A 13,807-nucleotide genomic window follows, 5' to 3' on the forward strand; every position below is an offset into this window, starting at 1 on the left:
TTTATTGCAAATACACAGCCTGTATCGTTCAGCAAAATCCTAGTTTTAGTATTAAAAAGTATTAACATAAGTATGTTGGTGCAAACACGCTGAACATCTTGCTGCCCTTACTTAATTAGAAAGTAGGGCCCCTGGAAAAACCATGTGTGAGTTATCCTGAATGCCACTTATGAAGTGTTCTGCAGTGTAGAGTTTTCTTCCATTTCATCTCTTTGGCTCCTATGTCTCAAACAGCATTTTTAGCAGAAGTTAATTTGCTTGTTGCACAGAGCCTTTTGCAAAAGAATTTTGATGAATTATTAATACGTACTTATGTGGTAACCTACTGATTACAACATGTGGTAGGTTACTTTTGAAAAAGTGGAAAGATTGCAGACAAACCATAATAATAATTAATTTAATTATATAGCACCCTTTCCCATGCTCAAAGCACTTAACATCAAGAATGTGAAATGAATGAACAGATTTACATGCATATTTCTGGCACTGCTTGTCACTGTTTTTATAACCAATGTTTAAATGTGTTGATAGTAGTAATAAACTATGGGAATTAAAAAAAAAACTGTTGTCCAGTTATTACTCCTTCAGAACAAAGTGCAAAGCTGTACTAAATTTAGTAGTGCAAAAATTAACAGTTGCTGAAAAAATTAGCTTACAATTATTTAATGCACATGTGGTTGCAAAAGTATAGAATATTGATGTTTTTCACCTCTTCTCATATCTTCCAGGTGAGTTGCCTGTCTCCTTTCTCTTTCAGTTGGTATCATTTATATCTTACAAACATTATTAAGCTGCTTTACACCAAATATGCCTAGTGTCTACAGTGGTGTGAAAAACTATTTTCCCCCTTCCTGATTTCTTATTCTTTTGCATGTTTGTCACACAAAATGTTTCTGATCATCAAACACATTTAACCATTAGTCCAATATAACACAAGTAAACACAAAATGCAGTTTTTAAATGATGGTTTTATTATTTAGGAGAAAAATCCAAACCTACATGGCCCTGTGTGAAAAAGTAATTGCCCCCTGAACCTAATAACTGGTTGGGCCACCCTTAGCAGCAATAACTGCAATCAAGCATTTGCGATAACTTGCAATGAGTCTTTTACAGCGCTCTGGAGGAATTTTGGCCCACTCATCTTTGCAGAATTGTTGTAATTCAGATTTATTTGAGGGTTTTCTAGCATGAACCGCCTTTTTAAGGTCATGCCATAGCATCTCAATTGGATTCAGGTCAGGACTTTGACTAGGCCACTCCCAAAGTCTTCATTTTGTTTTTCTTCAGCCATTCAGATGTGGATTTGCTGGTGTGTTTTGGGTCATTGTCCTGTTGCAGCACCCAAAATCGCTTCAGCTTGAACAGATGGCCAGACATTCTCCTTCAGGATTTTTTGGTAGACCATAGAATTCATGGTTCCATCTATCACAGCAAGCCTTCCAGGTCCTGAAGCAGCAAAACAACCCCAGACCATCACACTACCACCACCATATTTTACCGTTGGTATGATGATCTTTTTCTGAAATGCTGTGTTCGTTTTACGCCAGATGTAAAGGGACATTTGCCCTCCAAAAAGTTCAACTTTTGTCTTATCAGTCCACAAGGTATTTTCCCAAAAGTCCTGGCAATCATTGAGATGTTTCTTAGCAAAATTGAGACGAGCCCTAATGTTCTTTTTGCTTAACAGTGGTTGGCGTCTTGGAAATCTGCCATGCAGGCCGTTTTTGCCCAGTCTCTTTCTTATGGTGGAGTCGTGAACACTGACCTTAATTGAGGCAAGTGAGGCCTGCAGTTCTTTAGACGTTGTCCTGGGGTCTTTGTGACCTCTTGGATGAGTCATCTCTGCGCCTTGGGGTAATTTTGGTCGGCCGGCCACTCCTAGAAAGGTTCACCACTGTTCCATGTTTTTGCCATTTGTGGATAATGGCTCTCACTGTGGTTCGCTGGAGTCCAAAAGCTTTAGAAATGGCTTTATAACCTTTACCAGACTGATAGATCTCAATTATTTCTGTTCTTATTTGTTCCTGAATTTCTTTGGATCTTGGCATGATGTCTAGCGTTTGAGGTGCTTTTGGTCTACTTCTCTGTGTCAGGCAGCTCTTATTTAAGTGATTTTTTGATTGAAACAGGTGTGGCAGTAATCATGCCTGGGGGTGGCTGCAGAAATTGAACTCAGGTGTGATACACCACAGTTAGGTTATTTTTTAACAAGGGGGCAATTACTTTTTCACACAGGGCCATGTAGGTTTGGATTTTTTTCTCCTAAATAATAAAACCATCATTTAAAAACTGCATTTTGTGTTTACTTGTGTTATATTTGACTAATGGTTAAATGTGTTTGATGATCAGAAACATTTTGTGTGACAAACATGCAAAAGAATATGAAATCAGGAAGGGGGCAAATAGTTTTTCACACCACTGTATATTCACGCTGTCTATTAATGACATTTATCTCCATTTAAGATTTTTTTTAATATAGGGTGGTCCAGATCTAATTATGCAATTTTCATTACGCTATAACTTCTTAAGTTTCCTACATAGAAAATCACCCGAAAAATCCCGGACCATTGAAAAGTGTGTGAACTGATGACATGAAGAATCGTGTTTGTGCCGAACTGGAATCATCCCCGCATAAATCAAAGTCATCCAAACGATCTCGATCTGCACAATTAGATCTGGACCACCCTGTACATGTGAAATGAGTGAGAGTTGATTAAATGCAGCAGTGAGGTCTAAAAGTCTAATTATTTGGCATTTTTTCAAGTTGTCTGTTGTCACCAAGTTATGTTAATAAGTTCATTACTAATCAAATGTGTGTGTATATATATGTATATATATATATATATATATATATATATATATATATATATATATATATATATATATATATATATATATATATTTATTTTTTTTTTTTTACTTTTAGGCATGTTCGACTAGATATTTTACTGATATCAATGGTGTCTTGATGAAGTAATTTTGTGTTTTTTCCATATCTTAATGTTTTCAAGTTCTATATATCAAATTTTTCATATCATTATCCTGTCTACACAAGGTGAATATTGCTACTGACCGATACATATTTGTGTGTGTTAAGTTAATTTGAGGGTCTACACTGGACAGTTTTGATCAAGTCTTTGTGTATGCAGGAGTATACAATTTACTTGGATTGGTACTGGTACTTACTTTGCCCTCCATTCTTCCAGGATAGATTCTGGCTTGTTGGATCTTAAATTGGGTTAAGCAAATTTAAAAATAGATAAATGGATATAAAAAAAATATTTCTGGTGTTACTATTCAAATTTGCTTGCGATTTTGTAGTTTAAATGTAATCCACTTCTTCTTTTTTAAAAATATTATACAAATGATACAGATTGGAGAATAAGACTATAAGTATGTGAGTTTGTCATTACAAAACTGTCAGGATTTTATTGAAATTGTGTAAAATGTTCCCCCAAACCTGCTCTTTTTTTTTTTTTTCTTCTGCCATTTAGTTTTATGTAATTGTCGACTTTCCCCTCCCCATTTCTCTTTGTTTAATCTAGGCTCTCTGGACAACAATCAAAAAATTCATATCCGAGTACTGCAAACAATCTATAAGAAGCTGACGGGAGCCAGGTTTGACTGTCCCCGGTACGGAACACATTGGGAGCATTTGGGTTTTCAAGGTAAGAGTTCCTTTGACAACTGGCACTAGTTATCATTGTATGAGAAGTAGAGTATACAAGTACCCCTCCTTCTTAATCACTTACTTATTAACAACCCACAAAATGTGTTTACACTGCACTTGTTATTACTTCTTTTTTTTTTTTTGCTAAAATATTGAACTTCCATACCTGATTATCCAAATTATATAAGAGATTTCCATTCCTGTATCCTGATGTCTAGAGTATAAATACATTTTTTGTAGAGGAGATTTACTGTATAATGTAAAAATTATTAGCAATTAAGTATTAGATGACTAAGATTTGTTTTCATTCTAATAAACATTCGTTATTTATTTTTAATCAGTCTTATACAGAAATTTAATGAACAATCACTTTCACTTCAATTTTGTGTTTCTATGTTACTATTATATGGCTCGGGAATATTTTATTGGTTGTTTGATTGTTATATTCTCATTGGAAAATGGATATGACTATAAACAGTAATGGAACCTTTCTCTTCAGGTACGGACCCAGCAACAGATCTGCGTGGGACGGGCTTCCTTGGACTCATGAACACACTTTACTTGGTGATGGACCCCCAGATGCTACCTCTTGCTCGAGAAATATATAAACTTTCCCAGCACCCCGTGCAGGTCTAGTAAGCCTTTGTTTTATAACTGGGCAAGCACACACTTAAAGGAATTAGCAGAAAATGAGGAAAGTCATCTATAGAGAAATCAGAGAGCACTTCTTAAATTCTTGTGGTAGTTTAAGACAATCTTGTAGTTTAAAGAGGATATTGTACCTTATGACTGTATGAGTTAATGGAATACTTTTTCAATTACCAGAATAGCCAGATAAACTGAATAGTCTCATCTTGTTTGTAAGTTTTCTTATTTGCTTAGGTAACTTAGGTAAATCCTGTAAAAAACAAACATAATTTTAATAAACCAATTTAAATTATTATTCAGAAAGTGTATAGTGTATAGCATCTTTACTTCAAAGAATTATTTATTAAGCACTTGATCATTTCCTTTGTATCTTGATAGTGATCTTCATCCCCACACATCAGTAAGATTGCCTCCCGTCCAATACAGTATGATGATGTCACATATTGGAACATAAACTGCTGCCTACCACATTGAATCAGTAAAGGATGTGATTTGTCCCGTGTATTCATACACATTATTTTATTATATACCTGCCCTTTAAAGTGCCAAAAATCACAAGAGAACAGTTAAAATCAAACCAGTTCTACAAGCGGATTGAATGAGTTTCATTTTTGTGTTGCACTAACGTTGCAGATGGATAAGACGTTATTCTACATTCACACACTGAAAAAAGTTACATCCCACAGTATAATAGAACGTCCAGAACAGGATGGGATACGCATATGTTTAGCAGATTTTTTTTTCAGTCTAATCTATACACAGTTTCAGTCTAATCAATGACTCCTCCTTTCCAGGTAACAGTTGTGGAGTTGACTTGTATGTATTATGCAGTTAAGCACTATCTGAGCTATAACAGTGCTGATTGTGCACAATTGATGAACCAGGATTTGGTGTTTTTTTTTTAATCTTTAATAGTTTCTGTAATTGTTAGTGGTTTTGGTATGTTGCATTGCAACATAGCAGTTCCAATCATACGTAATACTTTTCCCAAATACTATTGTAACCCCCGGGGAGAGAAGTTTGATTATCGTTGTTTGTGTTACACAAAACTGTACAGTAAACTAACGGGAATGATATGCATAGGCAAGTGATTATTAAAACTGTCTTGTATTAGAAATTAATCACTGAATTATTTCTGCTTTATAGTAAAATATTGATATGCTTGAAAGAAATATGATTGAGATTATATGCAGTTAATTTTGATTAAAAATGTTTAATTATGCAGTTAATAACATTAAATATTTTTAATCAAACAGCAGCCATAGATTGTACGTCTGAAAGCAAGTTAAGATGTGCTTTATATAGCAATTTTCATGTTCTGTTCTTGTTTATTTCTGATTCTTCATATGACTCTGCATTACCAACTCTTCTACTTCTTCTTACTTCCATTAAGGGTTGCCACCGCAGATCATCTTTTTCCTTATCTTCCTGTCCTCTACATCTTTATCTGTGACACCCAGCACCTGCACATCCTCTCTTACCACATCCATAAACCTCCTCTTAGGCCTTCCTCTTTTCCTCTTCCCTGGCAGCTCTATCCTTAACATCCTTCTCCCAATATACTCAGCATCTCTCCTCCTGCACATGTCCAAACCAGCGCAATCTCACCTCTCTGACTTTGTCTCCCAACCGTCCAACTTCAACTGACCCTCTAATGTACTTGTTTCTAATCCTATCCATCCTCGTCACACCCAATGCAAATCTTTGCATCTTTAACTCTGCTCTCTCCAGCTCTGTCTCCTGCTTTCTGGTCAGTGCCACTATAGACCTTCCCTTTCACTCTTGCTGATAACCGTCTGACACAAACTACTCCTGACACTCTTCTCCACCCATTCCATCCTGCCTGCACTCTCTTTTTCACCTCTCTTCCACAATCCCCATAACTCTGTACTGTTGATCCCAAGTATTTAAATTCTTCCACCTTCGCCAACCCTACTTCTTGTATCCTCACTATTCCACTGACCTCCCTCTTATTTACACTCATGTATTCTGTCTTGTTCCTACTGACCTTCATTCCTCTCCAGAGCATATCTCCACTTCTCCAGGGTCTCCTCAACCTGCTCCCTAGTATTGCTATAGATCGCAGTGTCATCAGCAAACATCATAGTCCACAGGGACTCCTTTCTAATCTCGTCTGTCAACCTGTCCATCATCATTGCAAGTAAGAAAGGGCTCAGTGCTGATCCCTGATGTAATCCCACCTCTACGTTGAATGCATCCATGACTCCTACCGCAGACCTCACCACTGTAACACTTCCTTAAACTGTACAACTCTTATGTTCTTCTCTGCCACTCTCGACTTCCTCATACAATACCACAGCTCCTCTCGAGGCACCCTGCCATATGCTTTCTCCAGGTCCACAAAGACGCAATGTAATTCCTTCTGGACTTCTCTATACCTCTCCATCATCATTCTCAGAGCAAATATTGCATCTGTGTGCTCTTTCTTGGCATGAAACCATACTACTGCTCACTAATCACTTCTTAACCTAGCTTTCACTACTCTTTCCTATAGCTTCATGCTGTGGCTATTCAGTTTTACCACCCTGTAGTTACTACAACTCTGCACATCACCCTTATTCTTAAAAATCAGTACCAGTACACTTCTTCTTCACTCCTCAGGCATCCTCTCACTTTCCAAGATTCCATTAAACAATCTGGTTAAAAACTCCACTGCCATTTCTCCTAAACACATCCATGCTTCCACAGGTATGTCATCTGGACCAACGGCCTTTCCATTTTTCATCCTCTTCATAGCTGTCCTTACTTCCTCCTTGCTAATCCGTTGCACTTCCTAATTCACTATCTCCACATCATCCACCCTTCTCTCTCTCTTGTTCTTTTCATTCATCAGCCTCTCAAAATACTCTTTCCATCTGCTCAACACACTCTCCTTACTTGTGAGTACATTTCCATCTTTATCCTTTATCACCTTAACCTGCTGCACATCATTCCCAGCTCGGTCCCTCTGTCTAGCCAATCGGTACAGGTCCTTTTCTCCCTCCTTACTGTACAGCCTCTCGTACAACTCATCATACGCCTTTTCTTTAGCCTCTGCTACCTCTCTCTCTTCACCTTGCGCCTTATCTCTTTGTAATCTTGTCTACTTTCTGCATCTCTCTGACTATCCCATTTCTTCTTCGCCATCCTATTCATCTATATACTTTCTTGTACTTCCCCATTCTACCAAAGGTGTCCTATTCCTCATTCCTCTGTCCAGATGTCATACCAAGCATCCTTGTTGCTGTCACCCTTACTACATCTGCTGTAGTTTCCCAGTTGTCTGGTAACTTTTCACTACCACCCAGTGCCTGTCTCACCTCCTCCCTAAACTCTACCTTGCAGTCTTCCTTTTTCAACTTTCACCATTTGATCCTTGGCTCTGCCCTCACTCTCTTCCGCTTCTTGATCGCCGTCATCCTACAGACCACCATCCTATGCTGTTTAACTACACTTTCCCCTGCCACCACTTTGCAGTCTTTAATCTCTTTCAGATTGACTCTTCTGCATAGGATGTAATCTACCTGTGTGCATCTTCCTCCACTCTTGTACATCACCCTTTGTTCCGCCCTCTTCTTAAAATATGTATTCACCACATCCATGCCCATCCTTTTTGCAAAATCCTCTATCCTTTGACCTATCCTTTTGAAATCCGCTCCAATCACCACTTTCTTTCCCTTGGGTATACTCTCCATCACCTCATCCAACTCACTCCAGAAATCTTCTTTCTCATCCATTGAACACCCAACTTGCGAGACATATGCACTGACAACATTCATCATCACACTTTCAGTTTCCAGCTTCATAATCATTACTCTGTCTGACACTCTTCACCTCCTAAACACTCTTGACATACTGCTCCTTTAGAATAATCCCTACCCCATTTCTCCTCCCATCCAAACCATGATAGAACAATTTGAATCCACCTTCGATCCACCTGACCTTACTCCCCTTCCATTTAGTCTCTTGCACACACAATATATCCGCTTTCCTTCTCTCCATCATATCAGCTAACTCTCTACCCTTACCAGTCATACTGCCAACATTCAAAGTTCCTACCCTCAGTTCCACTCTCTTTACCTTCCTCCTGTCCTTCTGCTTCCGGACATGTCTCCCCCCTCTTCTTCTCCTTCTTCGGCCAACAGTAGCCCAATTTCTGCCAGCACCCTGTTGGCTTAACCGTACTGGTGGCAGCTGTTGTTAAACCGGGCCTCAACCGATCCGGTATGAAAATTTGTATTGTTGTTTGCATATTTATCTGGCAAAATTTTACATAGGATGCCCTTCCTGACGTAACCCTCCCCATTTGTCCAGTCTTGGGACAGGCATGAAGAAACACACTGGTTTTTGCATCCTCTGTGGATTGGTTTGTTTAGTGCTTACCATATTTTTTAACTGTATAGATCTATTTTGAATTTCATTGCTATGTAGAAACACTTTGTTGTTTGTATGTGTAATTTTAAAAAGGTTACAGGGTTGCTGTTACAAGTAATTTTCTGGTTGTCTATTTTTATTTCTAAAATTATTAACCACTAAAGACCCTACTCAGTATTTCATCAGGTTAATTTGATGATATACAGTAATACTGGGGAAAGTAGTAATTCATTTTTGTCAATGCTATTATTCAACAGATGAGTCCAGCCATGTGATGAAAAGCTACATTCCTATTTTTGTATTCCTAATTATTTGAATTTTTTTTTTGGTTATTGCAGAATTTCCCATTCTGTGTTATGTCCATTAATATCACTCGAATTGCCATACATGCTCTCAGAGAAGAGGTCCTTACTAAGTAAGTACCGTTCTGCTAACAGTCTCCCCTATATTGACTTGAATTTTGGTTCTGTTTATCTTTAACTGTGTGTGTCACTGTAACTGAGGTAGGTATTGTAAAAGCATCTGTTCAGAATGGAAAAATGTTAAACTAGGGCAGATGCTTGCTCATTTATATGATTATAAATACATTGCGCTTCTATATTCCTTAATGTGTTTTAGCTGTTAGTGTCTAGTGTGCATTTTCTGTGTAATTGTTGAAAGTATTGTTTATCGAGCCATAAATACATTTTGTAATATTTGTGAAATAGACAATAGTTTTTTTTAAGATATTGATACTGTCAGGACCAGGCAAAGGTCAAAATTAAGAGATCAGAAGTATAGTGAGCAACTACGTCACTTGGGTAAACCAAAATCAAGCTCAACAAAGAGATTTAAATTAAAAAGAACCTAGCATTTGGTTTACTTGCAAAAGTAGCTAACTACACTAAAGGTCTGAGTTTTATCCAACTGAAGGTCAGTTGTCATGGCTGTATTTTAATACCGGACGTTGCTTATACGGCCCTGTCACATGACCATAAATTCTTTTGAGTAAATAATAAAGTAAATTAAGCTTATATTGTTCGTAAACAAGTTAAAACAATAAAATGTTCAAAAATGATACTACAAAATATGCATAATGTAAACTACTAGTAATTTAAAAAAAAAACAACCTCATCATCTTTGCTGATTACCTTTCTTTAAAATAACCACAAAAGTAAGCACTTGATTTTTTTTTATGCTAAGAATTTCCATATACTGGTAGTTATGTATTCTAGTTTAGATATGAGTTATTTAGTGACTTTATAGTGCCTAATGTGTACTCATAAAGCAGATTGTCAGAACATTCTACAGGATTTTAGAATTTTTTTTTTAATACATGACACAGTACATAAAGACAATTTAAACTGTTCATATGATTAATTCAAGCATAAAAGAAGAAATTATTAAAGCACACAATCACTCCAAGATCATATATAGTTCAGTATGTTTGATCATCTTAATCTCCAGTGCATAAATGGTTCTAGTTAATTTTCCTGAAGCATCAATTGCATCCAGACAGTTATTGCATTTTTCTGAAATTTCCACATATAAGCTGACAACCTCCCAACAAAATAAAATATTACACTTAGGATGTGAGAAACAAAAAAACAGCCATCACTTTAATATTTTATGGTGCTGCTGAATGCAGATTTCATTGCTGACCCAGTAAAAGGGACATTTTGCTTCTGTTTACTGGGGAGTTGAAACAACTGACACAAGTCTAGTTATGAGCAGATGACAACCTGCATGCACCACATTGCACGCTTCATTAGAAATGGCAATGAACATGGACAAATTCCTCAAATGCCTTATAGTATCACCTTCCTTGAATTGGTAACACCTCAACACCACACTAGTTCCGATGGTATGGAACAGTGTGAGGTTTTTTATTTATCAACCATACAAGATTAATTCCAAAACCCTGAACCAAACAGGAATGTCAAAAGAACATACAGCCAACATTTTCAGAGGTATAGATTTACTGTTACTGTGAAGCATGGTGAGCAATGGTCGTTGTGGGTTATCTGTGAAGTAGTACCACCAAACGTAGGCATTAAGCCTTCAGCAATAAAAACATTTGTAAACAAAGCATGCTACTTACAAAAGTAAATTGTTTGAAGTGAATCCTTTTTTTAATTGTAAGAATGAAAATCTTGAAGCTTCACAAAAAACCTTTTTTGTGTGTTTGTTGCACGTCGAAATGCCAAATATAAAGCTGACACAATCGCAGAACAGCTTGACTTGCTTTACATAATAGAGGTGTGAACCGAAATTCCGGACAATTTGCACACCAGCAAACTCAAGAATATTATTCCTCTGTGCACTCTTTTCACTTACCCCAAAAACAGAAAAACCCATGCTATCCTTTAAAAAGACAAATAGACACTACATTTGATTCAGTATTAAATACCCATGTGCCAATTTATTTAATTTAATATGAACACTGTATTTAAATGTCAAATATATATTTATTTACTGTTATTTGTTAATATGTACCATCCAGGGTAAAATATTAGGTAGTTTACATAAAAATTACTGCTTTATAAATGGTCATCACTGAACAAAAATAAACTGTACACAATGCCAACAAGGTTGACAACTACTGAGCTATATAGCACACATGTAAGACCTTATTTAGAGTATTGTGTGAACCTCCATATTATGGAAAAGCAATAGCAACACTAGCAAAAGTCAAGGGAAAAGTGATGGGACTTATACCAGGAATGCAAGGTATGAGCTGAGAAATGTTTTAAGGAGCTGAACCTTTTCAGTGTAGGTAAAGGATTAAGAGGTGACATGACTGAAGTATTCAAAATTATGAAAATAATTATTATAATGGACTTTTACTTTAAAAGGAGGTCTCCATCAAGAACATGTTGCGAAAATGGAAACTAGTTAAGAGTGAAATCACAAAATATTAGAATGTTAATCCTTCACATTGGGAACCACAGATACTTGCAATAACTTACCAAGTAGTATGGTATGGTATATGTAGTACTTTGGAGATCTTCACAACTTGACTGGATTTTATTTTAAAGAAATGAAGTGACTTGTATTGACAAGGCTGTTGGGCTGAAAAGGCTGTTCACAAAAAATGTATACAATTAGTAAGTCTGTTCAGTCAAGTTTCTTCCCCCACCCAGCCCCCACTCACCATGCATCTTCTCCAGCACATAGATACACACAAAACATGTTACTGAAAAGTAGTGAAAAAATCCTTGTTTTCACTGTTTCCAGGTATTCCTCCAAATTTTAAAAAGTGCAGCTTCCCAAGACAAAAAATGCTATATTGACTTCTGGCCAGATGTCCACCAAAGAACTTTTTGAACACCACTATTGCTATATTGGATTCTTGGTGCAACTGATCTATATCATTTAACATTCACCACCAGTTCTTTAGTTTTGCAAATGTCGTGTTGTACTGTAGCTTCCTTGCTTAAAACATCAAATTTACAAATCTGTTACAATATCTGTATCACTATCTCCAGTAATGAGGTCAGTAATAAAAAATGATCAGGAAATCGGGGTGCAAGGATGAATTTTATACTTGACATCACTTTAGTATCAGAAAAGATAACACTGACATGCCTTTCTTCTGCACTGGAGCAGAAGTCTCATTGATTAGATAGATTAGATAGATAGAGGTGTTCCCAACAATTTAATGCTCAGTTGAAATGAGCTTGGTGAATCAACAGTAAAGATAAGATTACATGGTGTGAAAGACATTTCAGAAGTGAAAACTAGACTTTCCACTTGTGTATCTGCCTTCCCCAAGTGTTGTAGAGTAGACCATGGGTGCCCACACTTGTTCGGCTTGCGAGCTACTTTTAAAATGACCAGGTTGAAATTATCTATCTACATTAAAATTATATATATAATTTTGATCCAGGGCGCGTGATGACCCTCCTCCGGTCCCTCAAGGCATCCCGGCCGGGTCATTGCCCCTGGCATCCCTGACTCGTGTGTGTGTGTGTGTGTGTGTGTATATATATATGTGTATATATATATATATATATATATATATATATATATATATATATATATATATACACATACATACACACACACACTCACTGAGTATACTTTATACATATAAGTTGTCGTACCATACATAACTGATTAACCTTTATGGCACAATAACAATTCAATACATTTATGGTCACTACAGTATTTGGATTTAATAATCTTCATATGGGGAAAAGGCTGACTTGCATAAATAAGTAGAGCCGAATAATGCAGTCAAGGAGCTTTTGAATTCAGCCGAGTGAAAAATGACGGCTGTCTGATTAACTGTGGTTTTAGTTCCCTCTATTTTCTCTTTCTCATATTGCTTTTCAGAAGGAAGTCAGCTTCGTAGTTTTTATGAACAGTGCCTTTCCACATTTTCCATCTTTGGAATAGCAATGATAGATTGACAGATCAGAGAAACGCACTTCGATTTTGACATTGTGAAAAAAAAATCCTCTTCCAATTCAGCATCCAGCCCATACCCTCCCCAGACAATTTTTTTTTTAAATCCCTTCTTTAGTTGATATAAATTAGAAGGATAACTAGATCATAGCCGAAGTTTTGCAGTAGCTCGCACGTTTGATCGTGCGTGTGGGATGACCAGTGTGTTAGAAGAAAGGAGATCTGAGACTGGCTGCCCTGTATGTCAATCAAGTGGCAAATGCCATAGGGAGGATGTATGATAGACTAACGTTTAAAAAAAAATTTTTTTTGAATGCAACGCGATCTACCAGTCAATCGCAATCGACACACTGGACATCCCTGCTGTAGACTGTGAAACAATTATTTTATCCTGATATAACTTTACCACCTGAAGATATGCAAATAGCAGAGAAACGAAATGTTCATTAATCTCCCTTTTATGTATGCTTAAATACCTTCTTCAAAAGAAATCATAACATGAGAAAATAATCACTCTTCTACAGATCTCTTGCAGGGAAGTTTAAATAGGAAACTGAATGAAAACTGCATATCGCAATACAGCTGATCTGCAAACATTTTCAGTACATTTGGATTGTTCTCAGTAAGGTTCTGTGTGTGATTCATCACTGTCATGACTTGTTCTGCAATTAGCATGAAAGCAATAAACTTGCATTGCTAAAATCTGCACCATACTGAGAATTAGAT

At 36.7% G+C, this 13,807-nt stretch overlaps 1 protein-coding gene across 1 annotated transcript in view; it reads left to right on the forward strand.

Annotated features, from left to right (window-relative positions):
• elmod3 (ELMO/CED-12 domain containing 3) overlaps nucleotides 1-13,807 on the forward strand; it is a 41,036-nt gene that overhangs the window by 20,464 nt on the left and 6,765 nt on the right. The window contains exons 9-11 of the mRNA XM_039768603.1: nucleotides 3,546-3,668; nucleotides 4,170-4,300; nucleotides 9,031-9,107. Of these exons, the coding sequence (XP_039624537.1) occupies nucleotides 3,546-3,668; nucleotides 4,170-4,300; nucleotides 9,031-9,107 (331 nt within the window). The remainder of the gene's footprint in view (nucleotides 1-3,545; nucleotides 3,669-4,169; nucleotides 4,301-9,030; nucleotides 9,108-13,807) is intronic.

Source organism: Polypterus senegalus, chromosome 11 (assembly GCF_016835505.1).
Source record: "Polypterus senegalus isolate Bchr_013 chromosome 11, ASM1683550v1, whole genome shotgun sequence".
Lineage (NCBI taxonomy): Eukaryota > Metazoa > Chordata > Cladistia > Polypteriformes > Polypteridae > Polypterus > Polypterus senegalus.